The sequence below is a fragment of the Botryllus schlosseri genome, chromosome 12 (genome assembly GCF_051294905.1).
Source record: "Botryllus schlosseri isolate E-star chromosome 12, Bs_hap1, whole genome shotgun sequence".
NCBI classification, from domain to species: Eukaryota; Metazoa; Chordata; class Ascidiacea; order Stolidobranchia; family Styelidae; genus Botryllus; species Botryllus schlosseri.
In genome coordinates, this window is record NC_137247.1 from 783,368 (window position 1) to 797,471 (window position 14,104).

Below are 14,104 nucleotides of genomic sequence, written 5' to 3' on the forward strand. Positions count from 1 at the left end.
TATTAAAAGACCCAACAATATAACCATTCTTGCTTCACACTTGTCAGGCATGTGCCATGATTGAAAATGTAACCTATATAATGCGCAATTGAGCAATGAGCATACTAATACATAAAGGCATAATGAAAAATGGTACCCTGCTACAGGAAACCGAGGGAGAATTCACAAACAATCAATATTCTTGTGTATTTACTACACACCGGATATGACTGACGCGGTGCTCTGGATGTAGTCTTGTCTAAAAGATGGTTGTGAAATGTGCAGAATTCATATTCTGGTGCTAGTTGATCAACTCTAACCAGACTTGGTGCACACTACTGGATTTGGAAAATGTGGAACCAGAACTGCAACTACTCGATTTCCAAAACTCGCCCCTGGAACTAGAACTGGTCAATTTGCTATATTCGCAACTAGAACTACTCACTTTTCAAAACTAGTTCTAAGAACTAAAACTGCTCACTCTTCAAAATGTGCAACTAGAACTAGAGGTGTACATTTTGAAAACCTGCACCTAGAACTAGAACTAAAGAAATATTAGAGATAAAATCTACATTTCAGGTTTGAAATGGAAAGAGTTACGACCCCCATAACCCCCCCCCCCCACCTGGATAAGTCACTGCTAGCAGTGATGAATTCGAGAACATCCCACAACCGACAATACACACCAAACGACGTACCGGTAACATGTTTTCTAGATGTTCTGCAACTAAATCATTTTTAAAATGCGCAACTAGAACTACGCACTCTTTAAAATGTGCAGCTTTAACAATAACTAGTGGGTACTCGGCTACTCGCCTTTCAAAATCCGCAGCTAGAACTAGAACTACTCAAAAAACCGGCACCAGTGGTTAGCTGACCGTCTACTAGCTAGATTGGTTTGTACACGTCTGCCTCTAATCGTTGAGCCTTTTGAAGGATTTCAGACACCTCTCTACAATATATGCTCTATCAGGTTTTTAATTCATAATCCCAAGAACACCAAAAAAGCATAACTTTTATACTGCAATAATGCTGATCATTTCACAACGTTAGACTGGCTCATAGTTTATCTCTACATTTCACATCGTCTTAACAAAGAAAACCATACTTAAATATAACGGAATAGAAATTACAAGGAATTGAGAATATGAAGCAAGAACAAAAACTTTCAAAATTGTTGCGTAACCAAGTTTAGACTGAAGCCTTAACATTCCAAAGCAATATCATCACATGGTGTAACTTGAGCTCAAGTGAATGAAGGAGTCATGAGATTGTGATTGTTATGATAAAATGGAGTTGGCTCAATGAGTTCAAGCGAGTCACTGACCCGGAACAGCAGATGCAACAGGCAGACTTGTACAAACTATTACAGCTAGAATAAGAACCACCAACTGTTCAAAATTCACAACTGCAAGTCGAACTATTCTCTTGTAAAAACTCACCAACTAGAACTGCTCACTTTTCAACATCCGTAACTACAACTACAACTACTACTACTGACTTAAGAAAACTATCAAATTGAACTAGAACTACTCATCAGCTACTAAAACTAGTGACTTTGCAGAACTCTAAACTAGAACTACTCACTTTTCAACATCCGCAACTAAAACTAGAACTACTCAAATCCGCAACTAGAATTAGAATTACTCAAAAAAACAGCTTGGTTAGTTGACAGTCAACTAAGTAGATTGGTACCTAGGTATATAGTTTGTACAAGTATGGCAACACAGTTATCATGAATATTTTAGCGACTGAAAACTAATTATGACTACTGTATTGATAATGCAGATACCCTTGTAGAGCTATGTCGAGTAATTACCAAAATGTAGTCTGTGAACATCTTTGCAGCATTCCCAGATGTCGCAACAAATATCCTTTCGTTTGAAAGTACTCCGCTTCTTTAAGGCATAGATTAAAATAGGAATCTAGAAACGTAAGCGAAATATCATTATACTGTACGCGACTCACATTTATACTCTAATTGCTACTGATATATGTAGCACAGCGTTACTTTACAATACCGATTAACTGGTCAGCTACATCGAAAAATACGAGCAAATGTATTCAGCAATAACACAAGTTACCTAATTTCAAACATTTTGTGGTGACAACACAGGTGGCACACTATTCAATCATCGCGAGTCAAAATAATTGATTACGTTAAAGTGCTAATTTGGGGGAATTGTCAGGAGTCAAAATTAAATGCCAAGTTACCAAGAAAATTATATAGTAGTAACATTCTCATATACATGTACCTAAACAGCACAAAATTCACTTTCCAGGAAATGATTATGACGGATCTCAAAAATTAACACATTAATCGAAAGGAGTCATAACTATTGTCTTAAAAATAATCATCTTCGATAATGCAGAAACATTTGTACAAAAATTGTTACTCAGGAAATTTTATAAACTATTACCTAGACACCAAAAACGCCTGCATGAGACTGAAAATATGGATGCACATAAAAGGGTGAATTATGACATCAAAATTGCACACCACTGCACATATAGATTCCTCTAATAATTTACAACATCATAAAATAGCCTCAGACGCGATCTCACTTCAACGACGTAATCTGTTAATACATACGTAATAATTTTATTGTCTACGGTGCAAAGATAGCAAGATAGCTTAATGAAAGCCGTAACACACTTATATGATGACACAAAGAACTTGAATCCAACATATATTTCACATCCATGTTTAGTCACAGCACGAGACTGGTGCAAATATTTCAAAGACAATTTGGCATCAAGCTAAGTATTCGCGCCTAAAACAGCAAAACCAAAGTAAGATAAGTTTCAAAAATCGTTATCATTTGTTGGAATAACACGATAGCTAATACTAGTTCTGTCTTTGTAAATTCAAATCTGAGGAAGGGAATTCAGGATAGCTAAGTGGATGAGTGTGATGAAACAGCTCAGGTTGGTAGGAACTAGGGTTGGGCACAGTGATTTGAGTACTTAAATCTTAATCGAGTATTTACACTGATGATTTCGAGTAGAGGGAGATGATTTATTCGAGCACTGAAATGATTCAGTCCTTTCCATTTCAACTTTATTTATCAAGGAGAATTAGTTTCAAAACTACATTCCACGGCAGAAAGCTGTGAACCTCGATCGATCGCAACATACAAAACATGTAGTACAAAGCTACGAATGTTGGTGAAAATGACATATCTATGAAGTCGTGATCAACCCACCCCATTGTCACAATGTGGAATGAAATAGGTATGATCGAACAAATACCAAAATTAATGTGATGTAAGACCGGCATTATATTCTTTGCGGACACAAAACAGGTAGTCATTTGAGCTTTTTACCAATTCATCCTGTTGTGACAAGTAATTATAATATAATCAAATACTCAATTCAATTGAATACTCAATTCTCAATCCCAACCCTAGTAGGAACTATATCGGTAAGAAATTGGTCAGTGGTCAATTGGCAATTTCAAGGAAGGTCACTTTTTGATGATTTTTGCCAATATAATTCAACTACGGTACATGCAACTGGAATGATCTTTCGAAATAATTCAAATAAGTTATCAGAAAACCAGACACATCCAGCACCATTAATTTTCACTGCGATTCTTTGTGTATATCCTTCAGATTCATTCTTTTTCCAGGAAAGAAGTAGAAGATTGCCCGGGAGCTTTTGGGTTCACGCTAAACTGTTTCATTGTCGCTTCTAACATCTGTTGATTTCCGGCGAAAAACGCGGTGATCGCATTGTGAAAAAGGAGAAGATGTTTCTGCATCACTTTGACGCGATTTTCGTCCAAAAACTGCAATTTGACGGCGACATCTTTTCTCAATCTTTCGTAAATATCTTTCTGCTTGTTGAAATTCGCTTCCGCTATGCCTTGTTTTGCGATCGTGGATGTAGATCTCGGAGCGAGCGTTAAAGTCTCGAGTTCAGTACGATAAGCGTCGTACTCAACTCTTGCTTGCTCATATTTTTGAACCGTCAATAATGTATCATCCATCGTCCGTCGGCATAAAGTATTCAACCCGTTTATAAAAAACTGTATTGCGGCCAAAAGAGTTTCACCGTTCTTCACCAAAACGCGTTGAGTGTCTGCGTTGTACTGGAATTCCTCTTTCAACTCATTTGATTTTTGAGATAATTCTCCAAATGCATCGCTCAGCACTCTTTGGGCTTGTATCATGTTCGATATGTGAGTGCTCATGGCACCAGACACTGCAGCCAAATTTTCATACTTTCTCTTAGTGTCACGCAGTATTTCGATTCTTGCTTCTAATTCCACATCAACTGTCTTCGTACCTTTTCCAAGTCTTTCTGACAATATCTGTTTTGTGCATTTAAACGTTTTGACGCTCCAAGATTTCAGCGATTCTGCTTTTTCCATAGCGGCTTGCGTTACAGCTTGCACATTCACGTTTCCAGCACCACCAAAGCGAGATGCACCACCCGTGTTACTACCGTTTGCGAGCCCACCCGCAAAAGCCTGTCTGGCTTGCGGTTGGTATATTGGAGATTGATTCGGGTTCGAAAAGGGCTGGTATGTGTCGGAATTTTCGTTTCCGTTGGACGGAGGAACTTGAGCTTCTCCCGCTAATCGACTGCCTACGCTTGAAGACCCGAATTCTCCGGAAGCGGGATTAGATATTTCTTGCATCATCGTTCCTTCTTTCGAGGACAAAAACCAGAAATCTATACTTGAAAGTCAGTAACAAAACCAACTTATCCTCAAAACCAAAACGCGGTACTAAAATAACAGATCGCAGTCCGATGAATCGGTGAATTGAAACTGATTACGTCATCGATCAAATTTGTCAAAGAGAGAGAGAGAGAGAGAGTCTTTATTTTCATCGAACCAAAATACATAACAAACGGCAGTGATGGTGGTACAGAAAATATGCGTGCACAGTATTCGGTATTAGATAGGAATGATCGATAAGACCGTGAAGGTCATCTAGTCTGATCACACCAGCATCAAACAGGTACACTTGACTCAGAACAGTCTGGCTGTAAAAAAATGTTTAGTTACGAAAGGAAAATAGAAAAAAAATTAAACAATGGTAGCAAATGATCAATGAAGCAATGTCTGGGCGAGGTAGGGCAACAGTGTTAGTGTAACGACAAGAGGTGATCAAGTAGGGCTTTTTTGAATCTATTATAAGGCAATTCACGGATATGTGATGGTAATGCATTCCAGATGATAGGTCCCGAGTAGTCGATAGATCTCTTAGTTAGGTTGCTATTGGGTTGGGGTAAGTAGACGTTTCCTTTAGACGAAGATCTCGTGTAATGGGAATGGACATGTTTAGCAGGTATGAAAAAGTCATCAAACACAGGAGGGAGACTATTGGAAAAATATTTGTGAACAACTTTTGATACTTCGAAGCGATATAGTTCATCTACTCGCAAAATTCGATGCTTACGGTAGTAAGGCGATAAATTGGTACGTAAAGGTACAGATGAGATCAGCCGTATCGCACGGTTTTGCAGCTTTGAAATCCGCTGACAACAGGGCGGAGGTCTCGTGCTACTGCCTAAATTGAATATAAATCTTTAAAATGGCTAAAAATTGTACATTTTTAATTAAACAATGAACGTTTGAACATTAACATCGCTGATGGAAATCCGATTGCAACCGGGTCTGGAAATAAACGGCGTCTGGTAAGAAAGAGTGAGAGAGAAAGAGAAAGAGAGCGAGCAAATTCGAAAATGCCGGTGAAATAATTTGCAAGAAAGTCGCAAAGAATGAATATTGTATATATACAAATGCGTGCGCCGTTGCGCGTGTTATTATTGTGGTATTGCGTAGCTTCAAGTCTCAATCTGTTCATCTGAACAAGACGGACACAATGTGCAATGCGATAAGACACAATGCGATGCAATGAACTGATAGGAGGATGCCGAACGACCAAGTTACGGTTACAGTTGCGCTCTCTTAAGCTGGCATCCACCTCGGCCTAGTGCCCGATGTCACAGTTCCTATTTCGATGCTAGTCTCTATTCCGATGCTCTTTTCATCTTTTTTTGTGTGCGCTCTTTCATCGGGTCTTTTTCTGGGCTTTTTTGTCCCCGTAAGAACAGCGACGCGTGGAAGAGGAGCCCAGAATATAACCTCCGACGCGGAATCCAAACCGGGCAGCCTAGGCGGCAGGCGCTTATCGTCACCACTACGCCGACGCCGTCCTATCTTTCATTGTGTCTCAATCTTGCGGTGCTTTTGAAAATGTAGATTTATAAACAATAAATTCCATAATGTGATATGCAGGATTTTGAAAAGGACAAAATAATCAAACCCCGGATTTGAAACTTCACGGAAGAGCGCATATGTGACGTCGGACCCGTCACACGTTTTGTCGGTCTTTTCTATCCTGTTGAGGCGAGATCGGGTCGCTCGTTGCGAGAATTCGTAACTTAAAATGAAGACTATTCATTCAAGCCAGACCGTTACTGTCCCGGAAGGGGTCAATGTATGGGTAAAAGGCAGGAAGGTTACAGTGAAAGGGACGAGAGGCACTCTCGTCAGAAATTTTAACCATTTAAAAGTTGAAATGACTAAAGTCGGGGCTCGATCGGTCCGTGTAGACAAATGGTTTGGAAACAGGAAAGATCTCGCTTGCGTGAGGACTATTTGCAGTCATATCACTAATATGGCCACTGGAGTCACAAAGGGATACAGGTATGGTGTTATCATTTGAGTGGTACATTGATTTTTTGTAATTTCAACCTTCGAAACCACTTATGTGCGTTTATAGGATATAGCTTACGCCACGGCCATAATAATGTTTTGTTCCAACTGAAGCAGAATTGAAAATCACAACCATGACATCCTTAGGTTGAAGGTTTAACCACCGCAATCGATTTTAGAGTCCTTGATAGGGCCGAGCACAATGTCATTGTGCCGCTATGGAATCTCGGTTCATTTTTTTGAATGAATCCTGCGTGATACTGATATAGGAGCTTTACTGCATAGAATATAATTGAGTAATATAAGGAAAGGAAAGGATGTAGTTTATTTTTGTCCTTGATGTTTTTGCGGCATCTACACCGACTCGTGATATACATCATACATATACACACAAAGTTCTGTGTGACTTCGCCACCAATTCCACTCTAGGTGATTGTAGATTGGAAGACACAAATCTGAATCAGGTAATAATATACTATCGTGATTGGAGTCTATAGCAGTGAGAGACGGTTTTTTGGTGCTGAAATTATAAGCGTCTTACTCTGCTGTCTGCCCAGTATGGAATCGGTGTCCAAGGCACGCAGGATCACGCCGACTTGGTCACCAGTTGCACTCGGTCACGCCGTCACAGGTCGTTGATTTCATTGAAAAAAAAAAAAATTGAAAAAAAGTCAATGTTTTCAGCCACCCCAAATGCTATATTCCAGTTAGTATGTGGTATATAATGTTTTGACCTAATCCTCAAGCCAGGATCTGTTGATTACTGTCTGTTAGTGAAGTACTTGCACCTTACCAGTTGAAGAGCTTCTTGGAGGTACAGAACTTCAATATACAATTAAATAGTATATTCATATTGAAATGAACCCGAATATTTTCGGCTGACACTCGTCAGGGGTAATCGTCAGCAACTAGTAGAGAATTGGAAAGAACATTGTATATCAACAACCTTACCAGTTGCAAACCATTAGCATCTGATCTCCTGTCACTGGCTTAACACAGTCATTTGAAGTCAGTAACCTTGCTTGTCACGCCGCAAAGTTGCCTCTGTCACGCGAAAAAAGCTTCTATCACGCAGGATTTATTTCAAAAAAAGGACGGAGATTCCAATCAGGCTGTCTGCTATAGTAGTTACAATAATTTAGCAACAAAAATTATGTTTAGTCAATATACTGATTTGAAATGTCTTGCCCAAGGACTGTTGGTTGTGAGCTCGTGACATTCATACCACTGCCAGTCCCCGTAAATATCATGTTTATTTATACAGATACAAAATGCGTTCCGTTTACGCTCACTTTCCGATCAACTGCAACATCGTCGAGGGAGGAAGTCTCGTCGAAATCAGGAATTTCTTAGGAGAAAAATTTGTCCGCAAGGTCAGAAATTCAACTTTGATATTGTAGCGTTCAATAATATTGACTTGAAAAAAATTGCATCCATATGAATGCTATGTTTATTGAATTGGTCATTGCCGTGCAGTTTCCTAAGTGCTTCTAGGAGGTACAGAACTTGTATATGCAATTGAATGTCAGCTATAAATATTAGGGAACATTTCAATTTGAATGTCTGGCTCTGTAAAGTCGTAAATACAGCGATAATAATCTATTCGTTGTATTATTCAACAGGGTTGTCGCGATTGAGCAGAATGAGCACATACTAAAATCAGCCTCTCATAAATTTCAAATATGTTTCTGAGAAAACTCAAATTTGCAATTTTTTATCTGAGGCAGCAAACAAAAGTCGAATCTAAAATTGCGGCGCTTCTTCAATATACCCCTGAGATCAAACACATCAAAATTTATAAACAGGACAATAAATTCTTTTTTCTTGTTGGGTACGACATATTAGGGTTGGAAGAGGGTCAGGGTATCCCAATATTAGGGTTGTGGGTGAGAGATATTAGGGTTAGGGGATGACAGATGTTAGGGTTGTGTGAATGACTTATATTAGGGTTAGGGGTGATAAAATCCTCTGACTAGCGTCAGATACCCACAACCCTAATATATTTTATCCCCCGACCCTAACATCCATCATCCTCCTACCCTAATATCTCCCACTCACACCAGACTGGAAACAGTGGTTGTTTCTGGCAATGAGTTGCACGTGACAGAAGGGTTTCCTACATAGAATAACTAAGTAATTAAACAAAAAGTTGCGCGTGACGTTGCCATCAATTCCACTCTGGCACTCACAAACCTAATATCCCTCCCCACAACCCTAATATATCCCACTCACAACCCTAATATCCCTCCCCCATAACCCTAATATTGGGATACCCCAACCCACTTCCAACCCTAATATCCAGAACCACAACTCGTTTTCAATCCCAACACGAAAAATGATTCATTTTTCTGTTTATAAATTCTGATCTTGGGGGAAGTACTTGGTGGGCCACATTACAAAATATATACATTAAGTGATAAACAAAGAATCAGTGGTCTTTATTGTAAACTTGAAGTTCAACGGATAGAGACCAAAAACAGTATTTAATTTAATTACAACAGCTCTGGAAGTCAATCAGGCATCTCTTGTCGGTCAAAGTTGTCAACAAGTTCTATGAACTTTGGCGGCTTGTTGCATGTAGAAACCCTTAGTAAAGACTGAACGTGAACCTCAGTTATTTTTTAATGCACCCCTGTCTCGTTAATGTTCATGGTAAAAAATATGTAGACCCCAACAGGGCAACTAGTTTCATGTCCCTCTTTCTCAGGTCGGCAAACTGGATTTATTCTGTGATGCATAAAATTTGTCAATGCTTTCAGAAGATAATTTCACTTTTTGGGTAGAAACTTGCAGCAGGCCGGTCAAAATCCCTTCGCGGGTCGTATGTTTCCCGCCCCTGTTATAATACTTTGAAATCCAAATTACACCTCATGTGACAATTATTGAAATTCCACAGTAGATAGTCGATACATTAGTGTTAGGGTTACATTCCCTATGGTTTGTTAATAGGTTCCTGTTGTGCATAAAGTGAACAACCCTATTGTCCATGTGACTGTGGGTTTTTTCTGTATTACTAGCGGAGAAACCTGAGGTTTTGTATGGCTTGATTCAGTATTACATCGTAATGGCAGATACGAAAAATTGGTGATGCGAGTACTTTTAGTCATTGATTGCCTGTGCTGCATGCAGTGTAGATGTATCAACGACGACAACAAGTATCAGCTGAAAATCTTCAGGCTTTTTGTAATATGAATATATTATTCAATTGTATACAAAAGTGCTGCAACTCCGATAGTCTCTACACTGTGTTTATCTAGTGGGGCAAAGAAGACTTTGAAGGGGTCCACTATATAATAAATTGTGGCATAAACAATATCTGAAGCTCGATTTAGAATATCTATGCTGGGTATTGAAAGTTATAATATCCGATACACAGGGTACTTGGATGTCCTCTAGCAACATTAAACAGTAGATTAGAAATTCGTTCCATTTGGCCGATCATTTTAATTTGTCTGCTACCCAGTATAAACTGAAATAGTGATTGTATGTCTCTGCTGTCTTTCGTTTTTAAGCCTGGTCACAATGTTGTTAGTCGCTCCGATATTGTTTCAATATGCGCTAAGAACGTTGGGTTGACTAGTACGATTGTCCCGAGTGTCTACGAATTCAGTTGCATGCATACAGAATTGCGTGAAGACGTAGGATTTCTTTTGCTACGTTTAAAATGACTTGGATTTCTCATCTAAAAATCGAAAGGTTTTGTGTGATGCACGTGTGATGATGACTCAGAAATCTGCGAACCAGCGATGTGCATTGAAATGTCTGGTCTGAACACGAGTTTTATTGAACTGTTGTCTCAAACCTAGTTTAACAATTAAAAACTTTCCACCTTTTCCAAATTGGGCTGGTATTGAAATAATAGCTGTGCAGCTTTTTGCCAAATTAGATCACGATTGGAATTACTGCATTCGCAAATTCTTGGAAATCGAATTCCTAATTAAAAATGAAAAATAGATGAAACTCGGGTGTATTGACCCAGTGAAAATAGAAGCAAATCTAAACTCATCCACTTGAGTACATGGCTCAAGTAGGCAAAATCTTCTTGAAGTACTTTGTTACTGACTGCCTCTTGTATTGCATCAGAATTGATTCTTGAGATTGACAAACGTCTGTACACTAGGGTGGAGTGAAAAAAAGAAAAATTTGATTTTCAAAAAGTGCCTTTGATATTTGGTCCCAAATCTCAAATGAATCACTTCTATCATAATTTCAGGTTTTTGCACCCTCTAGTGGCCGTGCAATTTCACCGAACGAGCCGAAAATAGCTAATTTCGCCATATCTCAATAACTGCTTATGCTAGAAAGCTAGTTTTGGGCTTGAAAGCTACGGAAGCTTCATATTTCTATCTCACTTACATAGAACTTTGTCTTGAAAATGTACAGAAAAAAAGTTACAAGCAAATTATTGATTTTTAGACCGCCATTAAAATGTTGGTTGGTTTTACCAAGTTTGCAATGCCGATTTGCATGTTACAATTTGTTACATTGCTGCTTTAACAACAAAATCTTGTTCGGCAGGACCTATCAATTAATTTATATATGAACGTAGCACAATTGTGATGAGGAAGAGAGAATGATTGAACTTTCATCATATTACATCATCACAAACCTTTATGTCATGAACTTGGTGGAACGGGTATCTTGCTGTTCAACTGTACAACAAACCATAGGCCTGGATTGTTCTAAAAGTGAATCAGTTACAGTAATTCAGCTATATCATTCATATATACCTCATAACTGTATGTTTTGTTGAAAATGATGATTTTCATATCACTTGAGACATTTGTTATTTGAACAGTTTTCTATATTATACATATTGTACAAGCTGCTGTACTCATCTTTGGAATATTCTAGAACTTTGATAGTCAACCTCCAGTCTTCCAGTAGGAGCGATGATAACTCATTTTGAAAGTGTTCTGGTTTCTGGTGTATCTTGGAGTTAATCATATAATACTCTTGTATATTGGTTTCAAAATTGACTCCACCATGTGCAGTGTCTTAGGCCGCTGGCTGTATGAACGGGTCACTGTAATACACTCTGCTATGTCTGTGAATTGAACCTTGAAAAGTTTCTCCACTGTGCAACTTTGTGCAAGCAACAACAGTCTTGGCTCTTTGTTTTTGTTAACATTATTTCAATTACTTGTACATTATGATAAAGTAAAATCTGCTGTAAGCCGAACATGATGAAATTCTGAATCTGTACCTCTGCTAGACAATAACAGTTCAATTCACAGACATAGCAGAGTGTATTACAGTGACCCGTTCATACAGCCAGCGGCCTAAGACACTGCACATGGTGGAGTCAATTTTGAAACCAATATACAAGAGTATTATATGATTAACTCCAAGATACACCAGAAACCAGAACACTTTCAAAATGAGTTATCATCGCTCCTACTGGAAGACTGGAGGTTGACTATCAAAGTTCTAGAATATTCCAAAGATGAGTACAGCAGCTTGTACAATATGTATAATATAGAAAACTGTTCAAATAACAAATGTCTCAAGTGATATGAAAATCATCATTTTCAACAAAACATACAGTTATGAGGTATATATGAATGATATAGCTGAATTACTGTAACTGATTCACTTTTAGAACAATCCAGGCCTATCGTTTGTTGTACAGTTGAACAGCAAGATACCCGTTCCACCAAGTTCATGACATAAAGGTTTGTGATGATGTAATATGATGAAAGTTCAATTATTCTCTCTTCCTCATCACAATTGTGCTACGTTCATATATAAATTAATTGATAGGTCCTGCCGAACAAGATTTTGTTGTTGAAGCAGCAATGTAACAAATTGTAACATGCAAATCGGCATTGCAAACTTGGTAAAACCAACCAACATTTTAATGGCGGTCTAAAAATCAATAATTTGCTTGTAACTTTTTTCTGTACATTTTCAAGATAGAGTTCTATGGAAGTGAGATAGAAACATGTTGCTTCCGCAGCTTTTAAGCCCAAAACTAGCTTTCTAGCATAAGCGGTTATTGATATATGGCGAAATTATCTATTTTCGGCTCGTTCGCTGAAATTGCACGGCCACTAGAGGGTGCAAAAACCTGAAATTATGATAGAAGTGATTCATTTGAGATTTGAGACCAAATATCAAAGGCACTTTTTGAAATTCAAATTTTTCTTTTTTTCACTCCACCCTACTGTACACCTGGCTAGACTTGTTTTCTATGATACAGTTCTCCTGTAGAATTTTCAGGAAAACCATAATTGAGATTAGAATTGAAATGAGAGCAAAGAAACATTTCACAAGTTACCTGCATTTCAGTCTAATTAGCTGTGAAGAATTATCTAGTCCAAGTCTGTTACAAACTGTCATGTTTCTGTCGTTGTAGGTAGCTATGCGTGAAGGTGTGACCATCTGCACTTCGACCAAGCAAAAAGACGAACTGATCCTGGATGGAAACGACATCGAATTGGTCTCGCAATCCGCGGCTCTTGTTCAACAATCGACTACAGTCAAGAACAAGGACATCAGGAAGTTCTTGGACGGGATCTACGTGTCCCAGAAGACCACCATCGAGGAGGACAGTGCTTGATTGTGGCGTAATAAATATGTGATAACGATATGGATTGTATTGATCGTCCAGCAGCAGGCTAGGATAGCTAGGAAATTTCAGCATTTCTGAATTGTATCTACACACACAGTCTTTTCCAACCTAAACAAGAACTATAGCTACACAGATATTTCCAAATCAGGTTATTAGATTTACTGAAGGCGCGAAAACTTGTTGATTGAATGCGACCCAAATTATATTCACCGATACAATCGTGAAATCATACTGGCTAACCCGTATTTACTGCGCGCGATGAAAATTCTGGGCTTTACTCAAATTTAAAAAAAATTAAATTTGATGCTCCGTGAAAACAGCCCCAAAATTCCTCAGGCAATTTTCCCGTTTGGAGGATTAACTACTTCTACTCGACAAACTGAAAATAGCGAAAAGTAAGTACTGACCACCTCTGGTAGACAGTCATAAAACTGCGACAAGCAGAGGAATTTAATTCACCCTAATTTGAAATCACGTGCGTCAGACATGTTTAGTAGAGCTGTGTTGGTTAGACTTGTAGTAGTAGACTTGTAGTGTGCGCGTTCTGTATGCCATACATGATGTCCGTAAAATCCAAGCATACTACTATAATCTTAAAAATGAATTCATTTTCATGGGTGAGGCTCGGGTCGCAAGATGTCACAGAACTCAGATTTTGGTGGTAGTCTAAAAAGCTGCTTTAACGTTATTAAACTGTTATGAATTCTCAAGTCAGATTGAGCTAACGGAGCAGAACACACAGTATCGTGAGTTCATTTGCTCTTCTCATATAGCCTAGGCCTACTCGCGAGACAGAAAATGGGAAATCGGAAGAAAAAAAAACACAAGTTGGAGCAGCGTATCATAACGTAGCGAGCTCGAATGTGCCTACTCTCCTT

The 14,104-nt window shown here is 38.5% G+C and overlaps 3 protein-coding genes and 1 long non-coding RNA gene across 5 annotated transcripts in view; 2 read left to right on the forward strand and 2 right to left on the reverse strand.

The window, feature by feature from the left end:
* LOC145452008 (magnesium transporter NIPA2-like) overlaps window positions 1-14,104 on the forward strand; it is a 71,961-nt gene that overhangs the window by 26,678 nt on the left and 31,179 nt on the right. The window lies entirely within an intron of this gene.
* Window positions 1,904-4,728, reverse strand: LOC145452304 (arfaptin-2-like). The gene has a single exon (XM_080330514.1). It carries the CDS (start codon window positions 4,625-4,627, stop codon window positions 3,596-3,598), a length of 1,032 nt encoding a protein of 343 aa, XP_080186640.1. The 5' UTR covers window positions 4,628-4,728; the 3' UTR covers window positions 1,904-3,595.
* On the forward strand, window positions 6,310-13,244 carry LOC145452384 (large ribosomal subunit protein uL6-like). Its single transcript, XM_080330578.1, has 3 exons — window positions 6,310-6,643; window positions 7,917-8,025; window positions 13,011-13,244. Exons 1-3 carry the CDS (start codon window positions 6,384-6,386, stop codon window positions 13,212-13,214), a joined length of 573 nt encoding a protein of 190 aa, XP_080186704.1. The 5' UTR covers window positions 6,310-6,383; the 3' UTR covers window positions 13,215-13,244.
* LOC145452385 (uncharacterized) lies at window positions 7,287-7,763 on the reverse strand. Its single transcript, XR_013919336.1, has 2 exons — window positions 7,599-7,763; window positions 7,287-7,440 (listed from the first exon to the last, which is right to left on the reverse strand). It is a non-coding gene; the product is annotated as an uncharacterized LOC145452385 (long non-coding RNA).